This window comes from Saccopteryx bilineata, chromosome 9 (genome assembly GCF_036850765.1).
Source record: "Saccopteryx bilineata isolate mSacBil1 chromosome 9, mSacBil1_pri_phased_curated, whole genome shotgun sequence".
Lineage (NCBI taxonomy): Eukaryota > Metazoa > Chordata > Mammalia > Chiroptera > Emballonuridae > Saccopteryx > Saccopteryx bilineata.
The window spans coordinates 64,927,072-64,949,294 of record NC_089498.1 but is presented as its reverse complement, the minus strand read 5'-3'; the positions used below and the strand labels follow the sequence as shown (position 1 = coordinate 64,949,294).

Below are 22,223 nucleotides of genomic sequence, written 5' to 3'. Positions count from 1 at the left end.
GTAGTCTTACTTCTTCCAGAATGTTATATGGTTGGCATCGTATAGTAAGTAGTTTTCAAAATAATTTCTTCGACTTAGCAATATACATTTAAGGTGTCTTTATGTATTATCATGGCTCGACAGTCTAGGTAGCCCATTTCTTTCTATCATTGAATAATATTTTGTTGTGTGGATAGCTCAACTTGTTTATCTGTTCTCTGTTAGAGATATTTTCTTGCTTCCAAATTTTGGCAATTATTAATAAAGCTGGTATGTAAATGTTATATGTCATCATATACATTAGTCTTTTCCATGAGAGTTTTCTAAAATATATTTCTGCATCACCTTTGTCTATTCTATATATCAGTTTAGAGCAGGGGTCCCCAAACTTTTTACACTGGGGGCCAGTTCACTGTCCCTCAGACTGTTGGAGGGCCAGACTATAAAAAAAATTATGAACAAATCTCTATGCATACTGCACATACTTTATTTTAAAGTAAAAAAAAAAAAAAGGAACAAATACAATATTTAAAATAAAGAACAAGTAAATTTAAATCAACAAACTGACCAGTATTTTAATGGGAACTATGCTCCTCTCACTGACCACCAATGAAAGAGGTGCCCCTTCCGGAAGTGCGGCGGGGGCCGGATAAATGGCCTCAGTGGGCCACATGTGACCCGCGGGCCGTAGTTTGGGGATCCCTGGTTTAGAGTTTTCCTGTGTCACTCATTATTCCAAACTAGGAGGAGAGACACACTTTAAATACTATATACAATATACTTCGTTTGTGTCACATGGTGCAAAGACGGTATATGTTGCTATGGAAGTGTATGAGGAAGGGTTTTTTGTTGTTTTTTTGTATTTTTCTGAAGTGGGGAGCAGGGAGGTGGAGAGACAAGACTCCTGCATGCACCTAACCGGGATCCACCAGGCATGCCCGCTAGGGGGCAATGCTCTGCCCATCTGGGGCATTGCTCCCTTGCAGGCCGGAGCCGTTCTAGTACCTGAGGCGGAGGCCATGGAGCCATTCCCAGTGCCCAGGCCAACTTTGCTCCAATGGAACCTTGTCTGGGGGGGAGAGGAAGACAGAAAGGAGAGGGGAAGAGTGGAGAAGCAGATGGGCATTTCTCCTGTGTGCCCTGGCTGGCAATCGAACTAGAGACACACTGGGCCAATGCTCTACCACTTAGCCAGCCGGCCAGGGTGAGAAAGGTTTTTTTGTTAACCGTTTGCATATATTACTTTTCAACTAATCATATGTCCTTTTAATATTGAATTATAATACAGTGATACTAATTTAAGACCAGTTTTGATTCCTAAGGATAAAATATTTGCTACAGTTTTGGGAACATTTTTGTAGTTCCTAGAGTGCTGTGAAAGTCTGTCCTCAGAGGCTCTCTCTCTATTTTGCTTTTATAGTCTGCTTTAGAGTTGGAAACCAGATAGTGTAGTTTGTTATTGTTATCTGTATAGTAGTGCCAATAAGCTCTGACTAAAGATGATAAAATTTTCCTTTGGGTACAGTGTGTTTGCTGGAATTTGTAACATTTTACTTGGCTGAGTAGGAGTTTGGCCTGTTTTTAGTTCTATGCTATTTCAGATACATAGCAGTACCTTTGCCTACATACAAATACTATATTTAGAACTCAAGACATTTTCTCTCAAATGTATTTGTTTCTGCCTCAGGAAATACACTTTATTCTAGTACTTAGTTTTCTTCATTAAATAAGTAGCATGTTTTTTTAACCCAAATAATTAAGTGTGTTATTAACATACACAGATCAAGAAATACAAGTGTAATTTAATTTTACTAATATCAATCTTCAATGCTAAGTAAGTTCTTTATAAATAAATATAAATAAAGAGCATTTATGCCTGGCCTGTGGAGGCGCAGTGGATAAAGCATTGACCTGGAATACTGAGGTTATCGGGTTGAAACCCTCGGTTTACCTGGTCAAGGCACATGACAGGCAATCAATGAACAGCTAAAGTGAAGCAATTATGAATTGATATTTCTCAGTCCACCCCACTCTCTCTCTATTCTCTCTAAAATCAATAAGTAAAATCTTTAAAGAGGGCATTTACTACTACTTACAGTGTTCTATCAAGTCTTTGTTTCTGTGGCAATTTTTCAAGAAATCTGTTACAGAAGTTAAATGGAAGGAGTTGAAGATACTGACAACTATCAGGGTGGGATTGTGGGGTTGGGTGGAAAACGTGAAGGGATTCAGCAAAAAAAAAAAAGTTAGACACAGATAGCAGTATGGTGATTACAAGAGAAAATGGGTTGGGGGGAGTTAGAGGGTAAAGGGGGAAATAGTGATGGAACAAGATTTGGCTAGGGGTGATGAACATACAATAAAATATATAGAAGACATATAGAATTGTACACCTGAAACCTATATAATTTTATTAACCAATATCATTCCAATAATTTAATAAAAATAGAAAAAAGTACAAAACAAAAAAAGTATAGCTTCATATGAAACTATAAAATATCCCCTAATTTTTGTGAGCAGTATAAAATCAGAAGTAAATTTTAATGTGAAAATAAGTAACAAATAGTGTACTTGATTTTTTTCTGTAAAGATTCAAAGAAATAGTTTTTACCTGTGACCACTCTTTGAAAAGACTATAAATGGCACACCAAATCATTAAAGAAGAATTTTAGTGATAATTTTGAGTTGTGTCTGATAGCTAATGGATTACCTAACTTCCTTTTTTTTTTTTTTTTTTTTTTTTAAATAAATTTTTATTAATGTTAATGGGATGACATTAATATTTCAGGGTACATATATTCAAAGAAAACATGTCTAGGTTATCTTGTCATTAAATTATGTTGCATACCCCTCACCCAGAGTCAGATTGTCCTCCGTCACCCTCTGTCTAGTTTTCTCTGTGCCCCTCCCCCTCCCCCTAACTCTCTCCCTCCCTTCCTCCTGCATCCTCCCTCCCCCCACCCCTGGTAACCACCACTCTCTTGTCCATGTCTCTTAGTCTCGTTTTTATATTCCACCAATGTATGGAATCATGTAGTTCTTGTTTTTTTTCTGATTTACTTATTTCACTCCGTATGATGTTATCAAGATCCCACCATTTTGCTGTAAATGATCTGATGTCATCATTTCTTATGGCTGAGTAGTATTCCATAGTGTATATGTGCCACATCTTCTTTATCCAGTCTTCTATTGAAGGACTTTTTGGTTGTTTCCATGTCTTGGCCACTGTGAACAGTGCTGCAATGAACATAGGGCTACATGTGTCTTTACGTATCAATGATTCTGAGGTTTTGGGGTATATACCCAGTAGAGGGATTGCTGGGTCATAAGGTAGTTCTATTTTCAGTTTTTTGAGGAACCACCATACTTTCCTCCATAATGGTTGTACTACTTTACATTCCCACCAACAGTGTATGAGGGTTCCTTTTTCTCCGCAGCCTCTCCAACACTTGCTATTACCCGTCTTGTTGATAATAGCTAATCTAACAGGGGTGAGGTGGTATCTCATTGTAGTTTTGATTTGCATTTCTCTAATAACTAATGAAGCTGAGCATCTTTTCATATATCTGTTGGCCATTTGTATTTCTTCCTGGGAGAAGTGTCTGTTCATGTCCTCTTCCCATTTTTTTATTGGATTGTTTGTTTGTTTGTTGTTGAGTTTTATGAGTTCTTTGTAAATTTTGGATATTAGGCCCTTATCTGAGCTATTGTTTGAAAATATCAGTTCCCATTTAGTTGGCTGTCTGTTTATTTTGGTATCGGTTTCTCTTGCTGAGCAAAAACTTTTTATTCTGATGTAGTCCCATTCATTTATCTTTGCCTTCACTTCTCTTGCCATTGGAGTCAAGTTCATAAAATGTTCTTTAAAACCCAGGTCCATGAGTTTAGTACCTATGTCTTCTTCTATGTACTTTATTGTTTCAGATCTTATATTTAGGTCTTTGATCCATTTTGAATTAATTTTAGTACACGGGGACAGGCTGTAGTCGAGTTTCATTCTTTTGCATGTGGCTTTCCAGTTTTCCCAACACCATTTGTTGAAGAGGCTTTCTTTTCTCCATTTTGCGTTGTTGGCCCCCTTATCAAAGATTATTTGACCATATATATGTGGTTTTATTTCTGGGCTTTCTATTCTGTTCCATTGGTCTGAGTGTCTATTTTTCCGCCAGTACCATACAGTTTTGATTATTGTGGCCCTATAATATAGTTTAAAGTCAGGTATTGTAATGCCCCCAGCTTCATTCTTTTTCCTTAGGATTGCTTTAGCTATTCGGGGTTTTTTATAGTTCCATATAAATCTTATGATTTTTTTGTTCCATTTCTTTAAAAAATGTCATAGGAATTTTGATGGGAATTGCATTAAATTTATATATTACTTTGGGTAATATGGCCATTTTAATTATATTTATTCTTCCTATCCAAGAACAAGGAATATTTTTCCATCTCATTGTGTCTTTTTCTATTTCTCTTAGCAATGTCTTGTAGTTTTCGTTATATAGGTCCTTTACATTCTTTGTTATGTTTATTCCTAGGTATTTTATTTTTTTTGTTGCAATCGTGAAGGGGATTATTTTTTTGAGTTCGTTTTCTAATATTTCATTGTTGGCATATAGAAAGGCTATGGACTTTTGTATGTTGATTTTGTATCCTGCGACCTTACTGTATTGGTTTATTGTTTCTAGTAATTTTTTTGTGGAGTCCTTTGGGTTTTCGATGTATAGGATCATATCATCAGCAAAAAGTGATACCTTTACTTCTTCTTTTCCGATATGGATGCCTTTTATTTCTTTGTCTTGTCTGATTGCTCTGGCCAGAACTTCTAGCACCACGTTAAATAAGAGTGGAGAGAGTGGACAACCCTGTCTTGTTCCTGATTTAAGGTGGAAAGTCCTCAGTTTTACGCCATTTAATATGATGTTGGCTGATGGTTTATCATATATGGCCTTTATCATGTTGAGATATTTTCCTTCTATACCCATTTTGTTGAGAGTCTTAAACATAAAATTGTGTTGTATTTTATCAAAAGCCTTTTCTGCGTCTATTGATAAGATCATGTGGTTTTTGTTCTTTGTTTTGTTGATATGGTGTATTACGTTAACCGTTTTACGTATGTTGAACCATCCTTGAGATTCTGGGATGAATCCCACTTGATCATGATGTATTATTTTTTTAATATATTGTTGTATTCGATTTGCCAGTATTTTGTTTAGTATTTTAGCATCTGTATTCATTAGAGATATTGGTCTGTAGTTTTCTTTCTTTGTGCCATCCTTGCCTGGTTTTGGTATGAGGGTTATGTTGGCCTCATAAAATGTGTTTGGAAGTATTGCTTCTTCTTCAATTTTTTGGAAGACTTTGAGTAGAATAGGAACCAAGTCTTCTTTGAATGTTTGATAGAATTCACTAGTATAACCGTCTGGGCCTGGACTTTTATTTTTGGGGAGGTTTTTAATAGTTTTTTCTATTTCCTCCCTGCTGATTGGTCTGTTTAGGTTTTCTGCTTCTTCATGACTCAGTTTAGGAAGGTTGTATTGTTCTAGGAATTTATCCATTTCTTCTAGATTGTTGTATTTGGTGGCATATAGTTTTTCATAATATTCTACAATAATTCTTTGTATATCTATGATGTTTGTGGTGATTTCTCTTTCATTTTGGATTTTATTTATTTGAGTCCTGTGTCTTTTTTCCTTGGTGAGTCTTGCCAAGGGTTTGTCGATTTTGTTGATCTTTTCAAAGAACCAGCTCCTTGTTTTATTGATTTTTTCTATAGTCTTTCTGTTCTCTATTTCGTTTATTTCTGCTCTGATTTTTATTATCTCCTTTCTTCGACTGGTTTTGGGTTGTCTTTGTTCTTCTTTTTCTAGCTCCTTAAGGTGTGAAGTTAAGTGGTTTACTTCGGCTCTCTCTTGTTTGTTCATATAGGCCTGAAGTGATATGAACTTTCCTCTTATTACTGCTTTTGCTGCATCCCAGAGATTCTGATATGTCGTATTTTCATTTTCATTTGTCTGTATATATCTTTTGATCTCTGCACTTATTTCTTCTTTGACCCATTCATTTTTTAGAAGTATGTTGTTTAGTTTCCATAATTTTGTGGGTTTTTCCTCCTCTTTTTTACAGTTGAATTCTAGTTTCAAGGCTTTATGATCAGAAAATATGCTTGGTACAATTTCAATTTTTCTAAATTTGCTGAAATTGTCTTTGTGGCCCAACATATGGTCAATTCTTGAGAATGTTCCATGTACACTAGAGAAAAATGTATACTCTGTTGCTTTGGGATGAAGTGTCCTGTAGATGTCTATCATATCCAGGTGTTGTAGTATTTCGTTTAAGGCCACTATATCTTTATTGATTCTCTGTTTGGATGACCGATCTAGAGCCGTCAGCGGTGTATTGAGGTCTCCAAGTATGATTGTATTTTTGTCAGTTTTTGTTTTAAGGTCAATAAGTAGCTGTCTTATATATTTTGGTGCTCCTTGGTTTGGTGCATATATATTAAGGATTGTTATGTCTTCTTGATTCAGTGTCCCCTTAATCATTATGAAATGACCATTTTTGTCTCTGAGTACTTTTTTTGTCTTATAGTCAGCATTATCAGATATGAGTATTGCTACACCTGCTTTTTTTGGGGTGTTGTTTGCTTGGAGTATTGTTTTCCAGCCTTTCACTTTGAATTTGTTTTTATCCTTGTTGCTTAGATGAGTTTCTTGTAGGCAGCATACAGTTGGATTTTCTTTTTTAATCCATTCTGCTACTCTGTGTCTTTTTATTGGTAAGTTTAATCCATTTACATTTAGTGTAATTATTGACACTTGTGGGTTCCCTGTTGCCATTTTATAAATTGCTTTCTGTTAGTTTTGTATCTTGTTTGATTCTTCTCTTTTGTTTTTCTATCATTTGTTTTTGTTTGTTTGTATTCCATACTTCTTTCTTCTGTTGCTACCTTTTTTAAGTCAAGTGTTTTTGTGGTGGTTTTTTCAAGGGTGGTTACCATTAAATAATGAAAAGGGTACCTACCATATTCATTGTAGTACCCTTTCTTATGAGTATTTCTGCGCTTCATCGTCCTTTGCTACTGTTAATCTTCATCCTTTCTCCCCCTTTTTTTCTTTTGTTGTCACAGTTTAAGTTTGGTTTTATTGTTTTCTTGGTGGAGCTGTTACTTGTGGTTTTGTTTTCTTTTGTTCTTTGAATCTGGTTGGAAAACCCCCTTTAGTATTTCCTGGAGTGGGGGCTTTCTGATGATAAATTCTCTCATCTTTTCTGTATTTGTGAATATTTTTATATCTCCTTCGTACTTGAAGGATAGCTTTGATGGGTATACTATTCTTGGCTGAAAGTTTCTCTCTTTCAGGGCTTTGAATATTGGGGTCCACTCTCTTCTAGCTTGTAGAGTTTCTGCTGAGAAGTCTGATGATAATCTAATAGGTCTTCCTTTATATGTTGTATTCTTCTTTTCCCTGGCTGCCTTGAGAATTTTTTCTTTGTCATTGTTTTGTGTCATCTTCATTATGATGTGCCTTGGAGTGGGTTTGTTGGGGTTAAGAAAACTCGGTGTTCTGTTTGCTTCTTGAATTTGAGGCTTTAGTTCTTTCCACAGGCTTGGGAAGTTCTCATCTATTGTTTGTTTGAGTATATTCTCCATTCCATTTTCTTTCTCTTCTCCCTCTGATATACCTATTATTCTTATGTTATTCTTTCTGATGGAGTCAGACAATTCCTGTAGGGCTTTCTCGTTTTTTATTATTTTTGAGTCTCTTTCTTCTTCTCTCTGTTGTGCCTCAAGTTGCTTGTCTTCTATTTCACTAATCCTATCTTCTATCTGGGCTGTTCTATTAGCTAAGCTTGTTATCTCGTTTTTCAGTTCGTGAATTGAGTTTTTCATTTCTGTTTGATTTGTTTTTATAGTTTCAATTTCCTTGGTAATATATTCTTTGTGATCGTTGAGTTGTTTTCTGATTTCCCTAAATTGCCTTTCTGTGTTTTCTTGTATATCTCTGAGTATTTTTAAGATTTCTATTTTAAATTCTCTGTCATTTGGCTCCAAGGCTTCCAGTATGTTAAATCTTTTCTCCATAGATCTTTCCACATCTATTTGTGTTACCTCTCTATCTTTTGTATCCATAATATTCGATTTCCTTTTTCTTATTGGCATCTGAAGGTGGTCTTGTTGATATTGTTAATTAGAATTAATAAAGAATAAAAAGGGGGGAAAAAAAAAAGGAAAACACTCCACACTCAAAAAAAGTAATGATTTATTATTTTCCCCTTTTTCCTTTCTTCTCCTCCCCTCCTCTCACCTCTTTAGGTAAATATTGTGATGACCTGTGAATTATATTATGCTAAATGGGACAAAAACTGCCTATAACAGAGGGCCTGATTTGGGGTGAAGAGTTCAAGGGGCAAAAAAGGGAGTAGGGACCTACTAAATGCAAAAAAAAAAAAAAAAAAGGAGGATATCTTAGACAAGCATAAAATGATTTGCTTGTAAGTGATGGTCGACTAAGAGATATAGTGAGAGGGATAAGAGGGAAACTGAAAAAAGGAGAGAAAAAATAATATTTAAAGAAGAAAAAAATAAAAATAATAAGTAAAAATCTGTTGTATTAAGTGGAGTGAAGACTAAATACAATGGAGACTTTGGGTTGGGAGGAATGCTAGTGAGTTAAAAAGCAATGTAAAAAGTACCCAAAATGCCACAAAAACAAACAAACAATGGAAAACCAAAAACAAAAGCAGAAAATAAAAGAAAAAAAAAAAAAAGAACAAACAACAAAAACAAAAAAAAAACTTGAGTCCCAAATTAAATAATTTGTTCGTGATTGAGGATTAAATGAGAGGAAAAGTAAAAGGAGAAAAGAAGGATCGAATAGAAAGGAAAAAATAAGAAAAAGAGAGAAACGAAGGAAGAAAAAAAGGAAAGGGGAAAAAAACAAAAAAGAACAAAAAGAAATCAAAAGGGGAGAGAGTGAGAGTTAAGGGTTTTGGAGTGTAACCCTAAGGGAGAGTAAGGATGAAGAAAAGAAATAAAATGTAACACTCATGGGTAGTGTAGTTCAAGAAAAGTGTAGCATAAGATGGGCAGAGAATAAAAGGACCGAGATGGAGGAAATACAAATAAAGGCAATAAGAAAGAAGAGAGAAACAACAACAAAGAATTAGTGGAACAAGTTATAAAGTCTGTGGATTTTTCTTGATATTGAGAGGTTAACTTCTTCCTTTTTCTTTTCTCTCCCTCTTCCTGGTCGGTGACTCTGTACCCCAGGTTCTGCCCCTGTGTCACGCTTAGGTAGGGATTTGCAGTTGATGGTATTCTATGGCAATGTCATATAATTGGCTTTAGTCTCGCTGGTAGTCAAGGCTTGTTGGCGTTTGTAGAGTCCAACAATGAGAGAGAGTTTGCTTTCCTGGAGTTTCTCCCCTAGTCTCCCCTTTCTGAAATAGCAGCCTGGTGATCCAGCTATGAGGCTGCCACTGCTTCTGTCTGGGGAGTAAGAGGCTCAAAGAGCTGGGAAATTCCCACTCTATCCTCACTCAGCCCAAGGCTCTGGGTAAGGCTCTGGCAGTCAGAGCCTCCAGTGTAGTCAGGTGGGGCTGGGAGTCAATTGTTGTCAAGGTGACTGTTCAGCGCCTACCATTCAGTTGGACCACTCAACCCAGGCTTTCCACACTTTGTAGCCTGTTTTGGCTGGAAAGAAGATGCACTATTCGCTGCTTGCTATATAGATCTTAATATCTGCCAAGTCCCTCTTGTTAGGTATATCCCTGAATATGGAGGCTCTGTCAATCAGATATTGCCCCCGCCCCTTTAGCGAAAGGCACTGAAAAATATTATGCCTCTTGTCTTGGATCACTGAACTGGGAGAGGTCTTATCAATTAGATCCCCGTTGGTGCGTAGATTTCGTGGGTTAAGCTAATTTCAGTGATTGGATCCGCAGCTGTGCTCCAGAGAGTATTTCAGGCTGCCTACGCGCCCCTCGCCCAACGCTTGATTGTTAGCTCGAATGGCTGGGTGAGGTGCCCCGTCCACGGAGAGAATCTCCTGACTAGGAAAGACAGGTTTGGCGCCCCTCCCAGACTATGGCACGGGGCCCGCGGCTTCTCAGAGCACGCCGGTGGTTGCCGGCACTCCCCGGGACGTGGCTCGGGGCGCGCGCTCAGAGCACGCCGGTGGTTGCCGGCACTCTCCGGGACACGGGGGCTCGGCGCGCGTGGCTTCTCAGAGCACGCGGGTGGTTGCCGGCACGGACGTGGGGGCTCAGGGCGGGCACTGCTTCTCAGAGCACTCCGGTGGTTGCCGGCACGGATGTGGGATGTGGCCACTCGGGGCGCTCGCGCGGCTTCTCAGAGCACGCCGGAGGTTGCCGGCACTCCCCGGGACGCGGCTGGGGGGGGGGGCGCGGCCTCTCAGAGCACGCGGGTGGTTGCCGGCACTCCCCGGGACTCGGTTGGGGGGGGCGCGTGGCCTCTCAGAGCACGCCGGCGGTTGTGGGCACTCCCCGGGATGCGGCAAGTGGGGGGGGCGTGCGGCTTCTCAGAGCACGCTGGTGGTTGCCGGCACTCCCCGGGACGCGGCGCGGGCAGCTGCACCTGTGGGTTGACTCACCACAGGCGTATTCCCTCCTCAGCAACAGTCCTTTTGCTTTCAGTGTGTGTGTGGAACTCTAGGATGCTCCGAAGATAAATTTTTCTGTTTCTAGTTGACAAATTTGTTGAGATTTTGGGGAGATCTGTCGGACGCGCTGCTCACGGCGCCATCTTCGTGACGTCACTCACCTAACTTCCTATTACGAGATCTCTGGGGCTCAATTAATGAAAGATCACAGGGTTTATGAACAAGAACACAGTATAGTTTCTGTAATATACAGTGGAAGGAAAGTCACAGGGTTTTTTTATTATTATTTATACAGAAAAAGAAGCAATTGATTCTTTTTTGATTTGCCATATTTCCAAATCATGCTAACGCAGAGGACGTAAGTAGATATGTTCACTCTTCTTAGTACACACTTTGCACTGATTTTTATAATAAACTGCTCACAAAAATTAGGGGATCAGGGAATATGCTGATACTCCAGTACTTTCAGCCTTTTATATGGTGCACTTTCACCAATAAAATAAAAGTTGGTTTTGCATCTCATTTGCATAATCCTACAACTTTCTTTGACTTGTCGTTTGCTTTTCTGGTGTTCTTATTTAATAAAAAAATCAAATGCTTCTTTTTTATTGCTTCATATTTATTTTGAAATATCCATAATTTTTGTGAGTCATATATTACAGTTTATGGCATCTCAGTTGTTCAGTCCATCAGTTTTATTGATTTGTCTGCAGCCTTTGAAGATATTAGTGTGCCTGTTCATATGAAACCTTCCCTCTTGATTGTTTGGTATAATACCTTCTGTTGGGGTTATACTTTCTTTTTCTTCTCAATTGTGTTCATTTGTTTCTTTTCCTCTGGTAGTTTTTAAGTTTTAAAATTTTACATGTTTTGATTTCTTTCCGATGAAATTCTTTCTCTATATTTTTCTTATATAACATTTTATTTCATATAACTTGAACCCAGACAACCATTACTCTGAGTAAATTGGAATATTCTCTGAATGTGCTTTATTTTCATGCCTGTAAAATAGTATTTCCTTTTACTTGCATGCTGCTTCTTTGTCCATTTGTGAAATCCTGTTTTTTCTATTTAAATACCACTCACCTTATGTAGATATCCCTAATTTATTAAGACTAAATTAGTTTAATTTCTCCTCTTAACTACTAAAACAGGGGTCCCCAAACTATGGCCCGCGGGCCACATGCGGCCCCCTGAGGCCATTTATCCGGCCCGCCACACTTCCGGAAGGAGTACCACTTTCATTGGTGGTCAGTGAGAGACGCAAAGCATGGCATCGCTCACATACAGTACTACTTCCAGAGACGTGGGATGCATGCCTCACGGCTCCGGAAGCACATCACATCACTTGTTACATCTAGCAGTGACAAATGTGGAACCGGACATTGACCATCTCATTAGCCAAAAACAGGCCTGTAGTTTCCATTGAAATACTGGTCAGTTTATTGATTTAAATTTACTTGTTCTTTACTTTAAATATTGTATTTGTTCCTGTTTTGTTTTTTTACTTTAAAATAAGATATGTGCAGTGTGCATAGGGATTTGTTCATAGTTTTTTTTATAGTCTGGCCCTCCAATGGTCTGAGGGACAGTGTACTGGTCACCTGTGTAAAAAGTTTGGGGACCCCTGTACTAAAACATACTTTGCATGTATTTTTATTATCCCACTCAATACACTGATTTACCATTTTTGAATGTCTACATCCAAACTATATGTTAGCATCTTAAAATTATAGATGGTACAAATTATAATTCAATTCAATATTTTCTTGAATCTAGAATTATGGCTGACATATAGACATGCATACTATTTCAAGCATCTGAAGCATGTGTATGTGAATGATTGCATAAAGATTTTATAAGAACATTTTAAATAATATATCAAAATAGGAACTGGGTATTTATATTTTATAGTCACAGTATTAATGTATTTGAATAAAATACAGTAATATATATTTATCACATGAAAACAAATCATTGTAAAGCAGTCTATAAATGATTTCTGTGTATGTAGAAAGAGGTCTAGAGATCAAAAACATATCCTAGATATTAAGAAATTAAATAACATCAAAAGTACCAATATTTGGTATTAGGATTATTTCCCTTTTCTTTTTTTTCCTTTTAGCAAGAGAGAGAGAGACAGAGAGGAACAGATAGGAATAGACAGGAAGGAGAGAGATGAGAAGCATCAGTTCTTTACTACAGTACCTTAGTTGTTCATTGACTGCTTTCTCATATGTGCCTTGACCAGGGGGCTACAGCCAAGCCAGTGACTCCTTGCTCAAACCAGCGACCTTTGGGCTCAAGCCAGCACCTTTGGGCTCAAGCCAACGACCATGAGGTCATGTCTATGATCCCACACTCAAGCCACTGACCCCCGCACTCAAGTTGGTGAGCCTGTACTCTAGCCAGATGAGCTGTGCTCAAGCTGGTGACTTTAGGGTTTCAAACGTGGGCCCTCTGCATCCCAGTCTGATGCTCTATCTACTGTGCCACTGCCCTGTCAGGCTAGTATTATTTCTTCACTCTGTCAAGAATGTTCATGGACAAACTGTTTAAAACCTCACTTCTAAGTTAAAGTCAGATGTTATCAGCTTATGTACATTTATTTTTTGTGTTCAAATACCAGTCTCTAAAATTTGTAAGTATTTGGTAATTTTACTTTCCTGACTGAATTTCTTAAAGAAGCCAGGTAAACTACTCTTTCAGATTCTATAAATAGGGTAATTCAGTGATGGGTATTATAAGGTACACATTGATTAAGAAAAAATTTTTTAAAGGATAGTAAGTTCTTACTGATTTTATTTTTTTGAGAGTCAGAGATGGGAAGGGAGAGAGATGAGAAGAATCAGCTTGTCATTGCTTCACTTTAGTTGTTCATTGATTGCCTCCTATATGTTCCTTGACCAGTGGATTCAAGCTGAGCCAGTGACCCCTTGTTCAAGCAAGAGACCTTTGACTTCAGGCGAGTGACCTTTGGGCTCAAGCCAGCAATCTTGGGATCATGTAGATGATCCTACACTCAAGCCAGTGTCCCTGTGCTCAAGCCAGTGAGCTCTTGCTCAAACCAGGGCCAGCATTCTGGGTCGACAGTATATTCACTGCGACACCAGTAGTCAGGCACATTGAACTTTTTTTAATGGGAGTAGATACTTTTCACAATTAAGTTGTCAAGTCAGTTACTTTTTACTGAATACAAATTGTGGGGATTTTTTCCTCATAGAAATATCATTTTAATTATTCTCGCTGGCCATGACATAGAAACAGCTGAAGTGTCCCTCGATAGAGGATTGGATAAAGTAGATGTGGTACATATGTATGATGGAATACTACTCAGCCTTAAGAAATGATGATATATTGCCATTTACGACAACATGGGTGGACCTTGAGAATATTATATGAAGTGAAATAAATAAATCAGAAAAAAACTAAGAACTAACTATAGGATTTCACCCATCGTGGGATATAAAACGAGTCTCATGGACACAGATAAAAGTGAAGTGGTTTCCGCAAGAATGGGAATGGGTAGGAAGGGAGTAAAGAAGGACAAATACACAGTGACAGAAAATGATTTGACTTTGGGTGATAGGCACACAATATAATCAACAGTTCAAATGCTATAGAGATGTTTAACTGAAACCTATGTACTCTTCTTGATCAATGTCACCCCATTAAATTTAATTTCTAAAAAAAAATATTGCTTATATCCTCAGATCAGCCTATTTAAGCACATTGATCCCATAGAATAAGTGAACTGTAATACTAAAATCACATGTTATAGAATTATTATAAATTATAATTCTTTTACTTTTAATCTTCTGTACCTGTACCATTGTTTCCTTGGGATTATACACTTTACCTTTAAATAGAGAATGTCAGAAACACTTCTTTCTGTGTCATTCTTCTCTAATTCTTTTTGAAGAAAGAGGGAACAAAGCCTCTACGAGTTGGGACAAAAAAATGTGAAAGGAATCACTGAATCAGGAGTCTATAGCAATAATGGGACAGAAAAGATGTAGTAATTAATAGTTTTCCTATTGAGTTAAGTTCAAAGTAGGAGAATGCCAGCCTAAATTTTCAAAATGTTGGAGCTACTGAACTGAATTTCAGGGGGTGGTAAGCTAACTGCTAGAGGAAAAAAAAGAAAAAGTTAACATATGCTTAGAAGATGATTGATGTTCATGTCTAGTAAGATTCCCTACCTAATTTAAAAATTATTACTAGGAATTGGAATGACTAATATGGGAGCATCTGAATCTGACCTCTTTTCTATAAAAACAATACTCTTACTTATTTACTTTTTTAGATTTTTTTTTAATTTATTCATTTTTATTAGAGAGAAAGGGGAGAGAGAGAAAGGGAGAGATAGAGAGAGAACAGGGGGAGGAGCAGGAAGCATCAACTCCCATATGTGCCTTGACCAGGCAAGCCCAGGGTTTTGAACCGGCGACCTCAGCATTCCAGGCCGACGCTTTATCCACTGCGCCACCACAGGTCAGGCCTAAAAACAATACTCTTAATACAGTTTTTAATCAATGCCTCAAAAAGCCAAAATCAAAATTGAAGACTTTTTCTAAATTATGTTTGGGATTTATTAACAAGCATTTGTGATATTCATAACTTTACATTTAAGTTACATTTTTCTTGCTTACATTTTTAGTTGCTGTCCCCCTCCTTTACATTCTCATGCTTTCAGATTTGTGAACTACTCAAAGGAATCTGTTTTCTCTTAATTCATAGAAAAGCTACTTTCATTGATTCGTTCCATGCTTTACTAGCATTCTCAGAATTTGTGTTCCTGGATAGTTTATCTGTCTTTGCTTAGTCAAGCTACTGCTCTCTTCCTCATCTTTTAAAATGTCTAGAAATGGTTGGGGTCTCTGTCAAGCTTCCTTAGGCTAAAAAAGAACTGAACTGATCGTTTTTCTCTTTTTTAATCATTCAAATTTTTGCAAGTTTTTTCAGTAGTGCTACTAAAAAAATCCCCAAAATATAGAACTCTGAACTTGGACATTTTTATTTATGTATTGTTATTTTATTTATTTTTTTAAGTGAGAGGAGGGAGATAGTGAGGCAGACTCTCGCATGTGCCCTGACCGGGATCCATTCAGCAACCATATCTGGGGCCAATGCTCGAGTACTGAGCTATTTTTAGTGCCTGAAGCTGAGGCACTCGGTCCTGCTGAGCTATACTCAGTGCCTGGGGTGATGCTAAAACCAGTTGAGACACTGGATGCAGGAGGGGAAGAAAGAGAGAAGGTGGAGCAGGAGGGGGGAGTTAAGCAGATAGTTGCTTCTCTTGTGTGCCCTGACAAGTTACTAGATATTAAAAGTTGAGAGATTTGCTCTGCTGGACATTTTCACTCAGTGTAAGAAAGTATCCTCTCTGAAGACAGTACCTCCACAGTATTCTCTCTGGAGAGCAAAGGGCAATAAGAACTATGTATCTTTTTTTCTTTTTTCTCTCTTTTTTTGTTTTTGTTTTTGTTTACAGAGACAGAGAGAGTCAGAGAGAGGGATAGGCAGGGACAGACAGACAGGAACGGAGAGATGAGAACTATCAATCATTAGTTTTTCATTGCACATTGCAACACCTTAGTTGTTCATTGATTGCTTTCTCACATGTGCCTTGACCGCGGGCCTTCAGCAGACCAAGGAACCCCTTGCTCGAGCCAGCGACCTTGGGTCCAAGCTGGTTGCTCAAACTCGATGAGCCCGTACTCAAGCTGGGATGCTCCGGATCTCGAACCTGGGTCCTCGGCATCACAGTCCGATGCTCTATCTACTGCGCCACTGCCTGGTCAGGCTGTATCTTTTTTTCTTTAGACAATTTTAACAGGGTGACATTGATCAATTAGAGTACATAGATTCAGAGAAAACACCTCCAGATCATTTTGACATTTGTTTATGTTATATACCCATCACCCAAAGTCAAATTGTCCTCCGTCACTTTTTATTTGGTTTTCTTTATGCCTCTCCCCTCCCTCCACCCCCTTCTTTTCCTCCCTTCCCCTCCCCCTGGTAACCACTGCAAACTTATCCATATCCATGAGTCTCAATTTTGTGTCCCACCTATGTATGGAATCATACAGTTCTTAGTTTTTTCTGATTTACCTATTTCACTCAGTATAATGTTAACAAGGTCCATCCATGTTGTTGTAAATGATCCGATGTCATCATTTCTTATAGCTGAGTAGTATTCCATAGTATATATGTACCACATCTTCTTTATCCAATCTTCTATTGAAGGGCTTTTTGGTTGTTTCCATGTCTTGGCCACTGTGAACAATGCTGCAGTGAACATGGGGCTGCATGTGTCTTTATGTACCACTGTTTTTTACTTTGGGGGTATATACCCAGTAGAGGGATTGCTGGGTCATATGGTAGAACTATGTATTTTTAAGTAGATAACCAGCATCCATCCAGAAGAGGAAAGTTCATTCTAACAAGTTAAACAAGTACATTTACTTGCCATTCATATCATTAATCAGACTATGCAGTACAGACAAAATTAAATTAAAATTCAACTTAAACTTTTTTTGTGTATGGTAATATATAACATAAAATTTGCTTCTTTAATCATTTTAAGTATACAAATGAGTGACATTAATTACATTCCAACAACCAACAGCACTATCTATTCCCAAAACAATTTTATCATCTCAAACAGAAACATTTTACCCTTTAAGCAATAACACCTATTAAGTACCCTGTTCCCCAGCTTCCTTTGGTGACTTCTAAATCTACTTTCTGTCTCTATAAATTTGCCTATTCTAGATATTTCATATAAATGGAATCATACAGTTATTATCCCTTTCTTTCTGGATTACCTTAACAATGTTTTTAAGGTTGGTCTATGTTGTAACATGTATCAGAACTTGGTTACTTTTTATGGTTAACATTACATTACATGTATATACCATATTTCATTTATTCCTTCATGTTGAACACTTGGGTTGTTTTCACCTTTTGGCAATTATGAATTATGAATGTTGAAAACTGGCATACACTTATCTCTTGACTTCCTGTTTTCATTTATTTGGGATATATATCTAGGAGTAGAATTGTTGGACTATATGGCCCAAGACGGGGTTTTCTGGTGGATCCCCATTGGGGTGCATGCAGGAGTCTCTCTTTATCTCCCCTCCGCTCACTTAAAAAAATGTGATAGTCTTAACTAATTATTAGAATTTATTGTTCTAATATCTTAGGCTAAAAAAAGTATTTACCACATGTTCACTGGAAAATAATTAATGATTATTTTGTTTAGCCATGTTCTCACATCATACCCCAGTGGTATCCATGGTTCCATAATATTCATGGCTGATAACTCTTTATGTGTATCTCTTATTTATGAATTCCCAATATTTATAATGATTGACTCTCATTTGCAATCAGAAGTGCTTAGTGAGGGAAATCTTCCTTTCCCCCCCCATAATTATGAACACATTGGTTAATTAGTTAATAGAGCAACTGTATTTATGTTATATTTAGGACCTTTTCTTTTTTTATTTCAATTAGTCATTTATTTGTATTTGTGATATGTTTTGCATGAACATTCTGAATATTGTATTCAGAAATATTTATTGAGTGATTTAATTTAGTATTGAGCCAGCCATTAGAGATGTGAAAAATGATGAAGTCATACAACCCTTGCCCTCAAGGATCTTGTATTTTAGTTAGTAAGATAGGAAGTAAGAAGATAGAAGGACCCAACAGAGGCGAATGAGGAGGGAGTTAATATAAAGTAATGTATAATTAAACAGCCAAATAAATATATTCAGTACTTTGTGTAGGTTTGCATATTTATGGAAAGAAACTACACCTCCCTAAACTTCACCTCATGTATACACTGTAAAGCTAGATTAGTTACTGATTCAGTTAGCCGAGATACAAAATCTTACCTGTTTTGGTATAGTTAATTCTATATTGGTATAGTACAGGCACCAAGTATCCTTGCATGTTCTTGTTTAGATATGATAAGAATGCAAAACCTTGAATGCTCTTTACTTGGGCTATTTTTCAGTTGTGTTTACAGTGAGCTGCAAAGGGGATGAGATAATAGCTTCCCCCAATAAACAGCATATTTGCTTCCATTTTCTATAAAATTGGAAATTCCCCATAAAGTCAGTGTTCCTCTATCTGTGTACATAGGTGTCTATCCTGGACCCTTTGCATCCTTTCCATGGCGCTTACAAGGGAGCTAGCACAAGCAGCATGCACTGCCTATGCTAGATAAGCAGTGCTTTTAGAAAGTTAATTTTATGCTAAAAACTTTAATTTTATATAAGGTCTTTATTTGAAGAATTTACATTGAATTTATGTTCTTTAGAGTAGAGAAATGTTTACAAACCTAGGCTTTTGAGGTTCTTGACTGAATTATTTTATCAACAGGACCATATTATAATTGTTCATGAGGACAAAGCAAAGAGAGTGCTCAGGTTTTCCAGAACAGTCTCTTCTTCAGTTTTCTGGAGTTTCCAAAAGCCCATTTATACTACAACTTAATAATTAAATGTCAGAATCTTACAAAACTAAGTAGTGAAGAAATTGGTATAGCTTGAAACCTTTGCGTAACACCAGATAGACCCCATCTCAACCCCTAAGGGTGCATTTTTAGAAGAAACCAACAGTCTGGTTCCTTGACTTAAGCTCCTCCTCTGATTTTGTGAATAACTAGAAAGAGATGGTAACTCCATGAGCAGTGTATTCCTGTCTTTACCAGTTCTAATAGATAAGCACATCTAACTAACTTCGTAGTGGGCAGCAGTATGACTTCAAAATCAATCCTATATTTTATTAGTTTGTATCCATATTTAAAAGTCCATGATAGCAGGAATCAGAAACTACTTAATATTTATTAAAAACTTTGTGCATTAGAGCTCTGTACTGGACACTATAACAGCTCTACCCTTAATGAATTTGCACCCGTAATTTAAAGGTATTTTATTTGATGAATATAAGGCAATATTTGATCATAGAATAATATAAACCAGGGGTCTCAAACTCGCGGCCATGCGGCCCGCCCACCAATTTTGTGCCGCCCGCAGACTAATCAGACTTTGTGGATTAATCTGCGGGCCAGTCTGCGGCCGCATAAAATTGGTGGGCGGGCCGCATGCGGCCGGCGGGCCCCGAGTTTGAGACCCCTGATATAAACTGTGTAGAAAATAACTGCTTATAAAGAAAGTCAAAGCCAGTAGGGGTTATACACATCCTGAAGAATTTGACAGAGACCAGAACAAACAGTATTTAAAAAAGTGGAAACTGATAGTTTAGATCAAGGGTAGTCAACCTTTTTATACCTACCGCCTACTTTTGTATCTGTTAGTAGTAAAATTTTCTAACTGCTCACCGGTTCCACAGTAATGGTTTATAAAGTAGGGAAGTAACTTTACTTTATAAAATTTATAAAGCAGAGTTACAGCAAGTTAACCCATATAATAATTACCAATTACTTTATGTCGGATTTTCGCTAAGTTTGGCAGAATAAATCTTTATAAAACAACTTACTATAGTTAAATCTATCTTTTTATTTATACTTTGGTTGCTCCGCTACCGCCCACCATGAAAGCTGGAACACCCACTAGTGGGCAGTAGGGACCAGGTTGACTACCACTGGTTTAGATAGAAGAGAGCCAAAAGATGGGTGGAAGAAAAAGGTAGGAACAAAACTGTCTTCGATGTAATTTGTAATCTAGTAGTGAAGATAGATCTATGAAAAGATGATTTTAGAAAGTGAATGAAAGTGGAGGACAAGGAGCAGTATGATTACATGAGTTATAGAAGAGTCAGCTTTGGTTTTCCAAGTATAACATCTTTGTCTTGTTACTTAGTTTAGAGGAAAAGCTTTCAGTTTTTAATCAAGTATGATATTACCTATGGGTTTTTCAATATGATTTTTATTATGTTGAAGTAGTTTCTTTTATTCCTTCTATTGGTTTTTTTTTAAATTGTGAAAGAGTTGGGCCAGGCCTGTGGTGGTGCAGTGGATAAAGCATTGACCTGGATCACTGAGGTTTCTGGTTCAAAACTTTGGGCTTGCCTGGTCAAGGCACATGGCAATTGATGCTTCTTGCCCTCCCTTCTCTCTCTCTCTTTCTCTTCCCTCTCTAAAATGAATAAATAAAATCTATTTTTAAAGTGTTGTATTTGTCAAATATTTTTTCTGTGTCAGTTAAGATCATTATGTTTTTGTCCTTCATTCTGTTAATGTGGTATATTGTATTGCTTGATTTTTATGCTTTGAACTATCCTTGCACTGCTGCCTGTCTTTGTATTAAAGTTTTATTGGAACATAGCCAAACTCATTTGTTTACATAGTGTCTATGACTGCTTTCATACTACAGAAGCAGTAGAAGAAAGTAGTTATGACAAAGACTTTCAGTTTGAAAAGCCTAAAATATTTACTATTTGGTCCTTTATAGAAAACGTTTTCTAATCTCTGCTTCTAGAATCATCTGTATCTACATAGTGCTTTAGTGTGTCTTTAGTATAGATACTAGTCAGTCTGTACTGACCATCATTGTAAATTGCTTTTCTTAATAAATTTATAGTTTATATTCTTTGTGTGTGTGTGTGTGTGACAGAGAGAGACAGAGAGAGAGACAGATAATGGCAGACAGACAGGAAGGGAGAGAGATGAAAAGCATCAGTTATTCATTGCGATTTTTTAGTCTCCTTAGTTGTTCATTGATTGCTTTCTCACATGTGCCTTGACCGAGGGTTACAGCAGACTGAGTGACCCCTTGCTCAAGCCAGTGACCTTGAGCTTCAAGCCAGCAACCTTTGGGCTGACCATGGTGTCATATCTATGATCGCACACTCAAGCCAGTGACCCCGTGCTCAAGCTTGATGAGCCCACGCTCAAGTCGGCAACCTCGGGATTTCGAACCTGGGTTCTCTGTATCCCAGTCCAATGCTCTATTCACTGAGCTACCACCTGGTCAGGCTCTATTCTTATCATACAATAAGAAGGGGTAATAATATGTTTAGAAATAGGTTACTTAAATAATGATTTTAAGAGAAATGTTAATTTGAATAATTTGTTAATGTCTTTCTAATTATGAAACTATGGCTTATACATATTTTAAGATATACTCTGTATTGCTGATGGAGTTTTATGTTTTCTTTTCAATAGGTATATGTGGAATTTGATGATCTTGAATGGGATAAACGAGAGTGGATTAGAGTTTATGAAGATTTTTCAGTCTTCTTGGTGGAATACCACTTAATCTGGGCTAGAAGGAACAACCCTAGCCAGACTCAGGGATCAAAGAGCAAACAGATTCAGTGGCCTGCGTTGGTAAGATCTCTTTCTGTTTGTTTTAAAAGAACAGTAACTGAATATAAGTTCAGATTTATCTTGTTGACTATAGATTAATATTCCTGAAGAGGCTCTGAAATATCTGGCAGAAATTTCAAAATACTGCTTTCATTTTGCTAAACTGCTTTATGTGTCTTTTTTTTTTTTTAACCTTTCCAAGGATGGAGAATTTATTCAGGTTATATTTGAGAATTCATATATACCACATTAGGGTAATAAGAATTATAGTTTGAAATCTCACAGTCTTTCTCATACCTTTCCTACTTAACTGCCCAAGCAGATTTTAGAAATTACATCACTCA

At 37.3% G+C, this 22,223-nt stretch overlaps 1 protein-coding gene across 2 annotated transcripts in view; it reads left to right on the top strand.

Annotated features, from left to right (window-relative positions):
* The window catches only part of JMJD1C (jumonji domain containing 1C), a 330,412-nt gene that overhangs the window by 94,366 nt on the left and 213,823 nt on the right, over positions 1-22,223 (top strand). For both annotated transcript variants that reach the window (XM_066242552.1, XM_066242551.1), the window contains exon 2: positions 21,736-21,900. In XM_066242552.1, the coding sequence (XP_066098649.1) occupies positions 21,736-21,900 (165 nt within the window). The remainder of the gene's footprint in view (positions 1-21,735; positions 21,901-22,223) is intronic.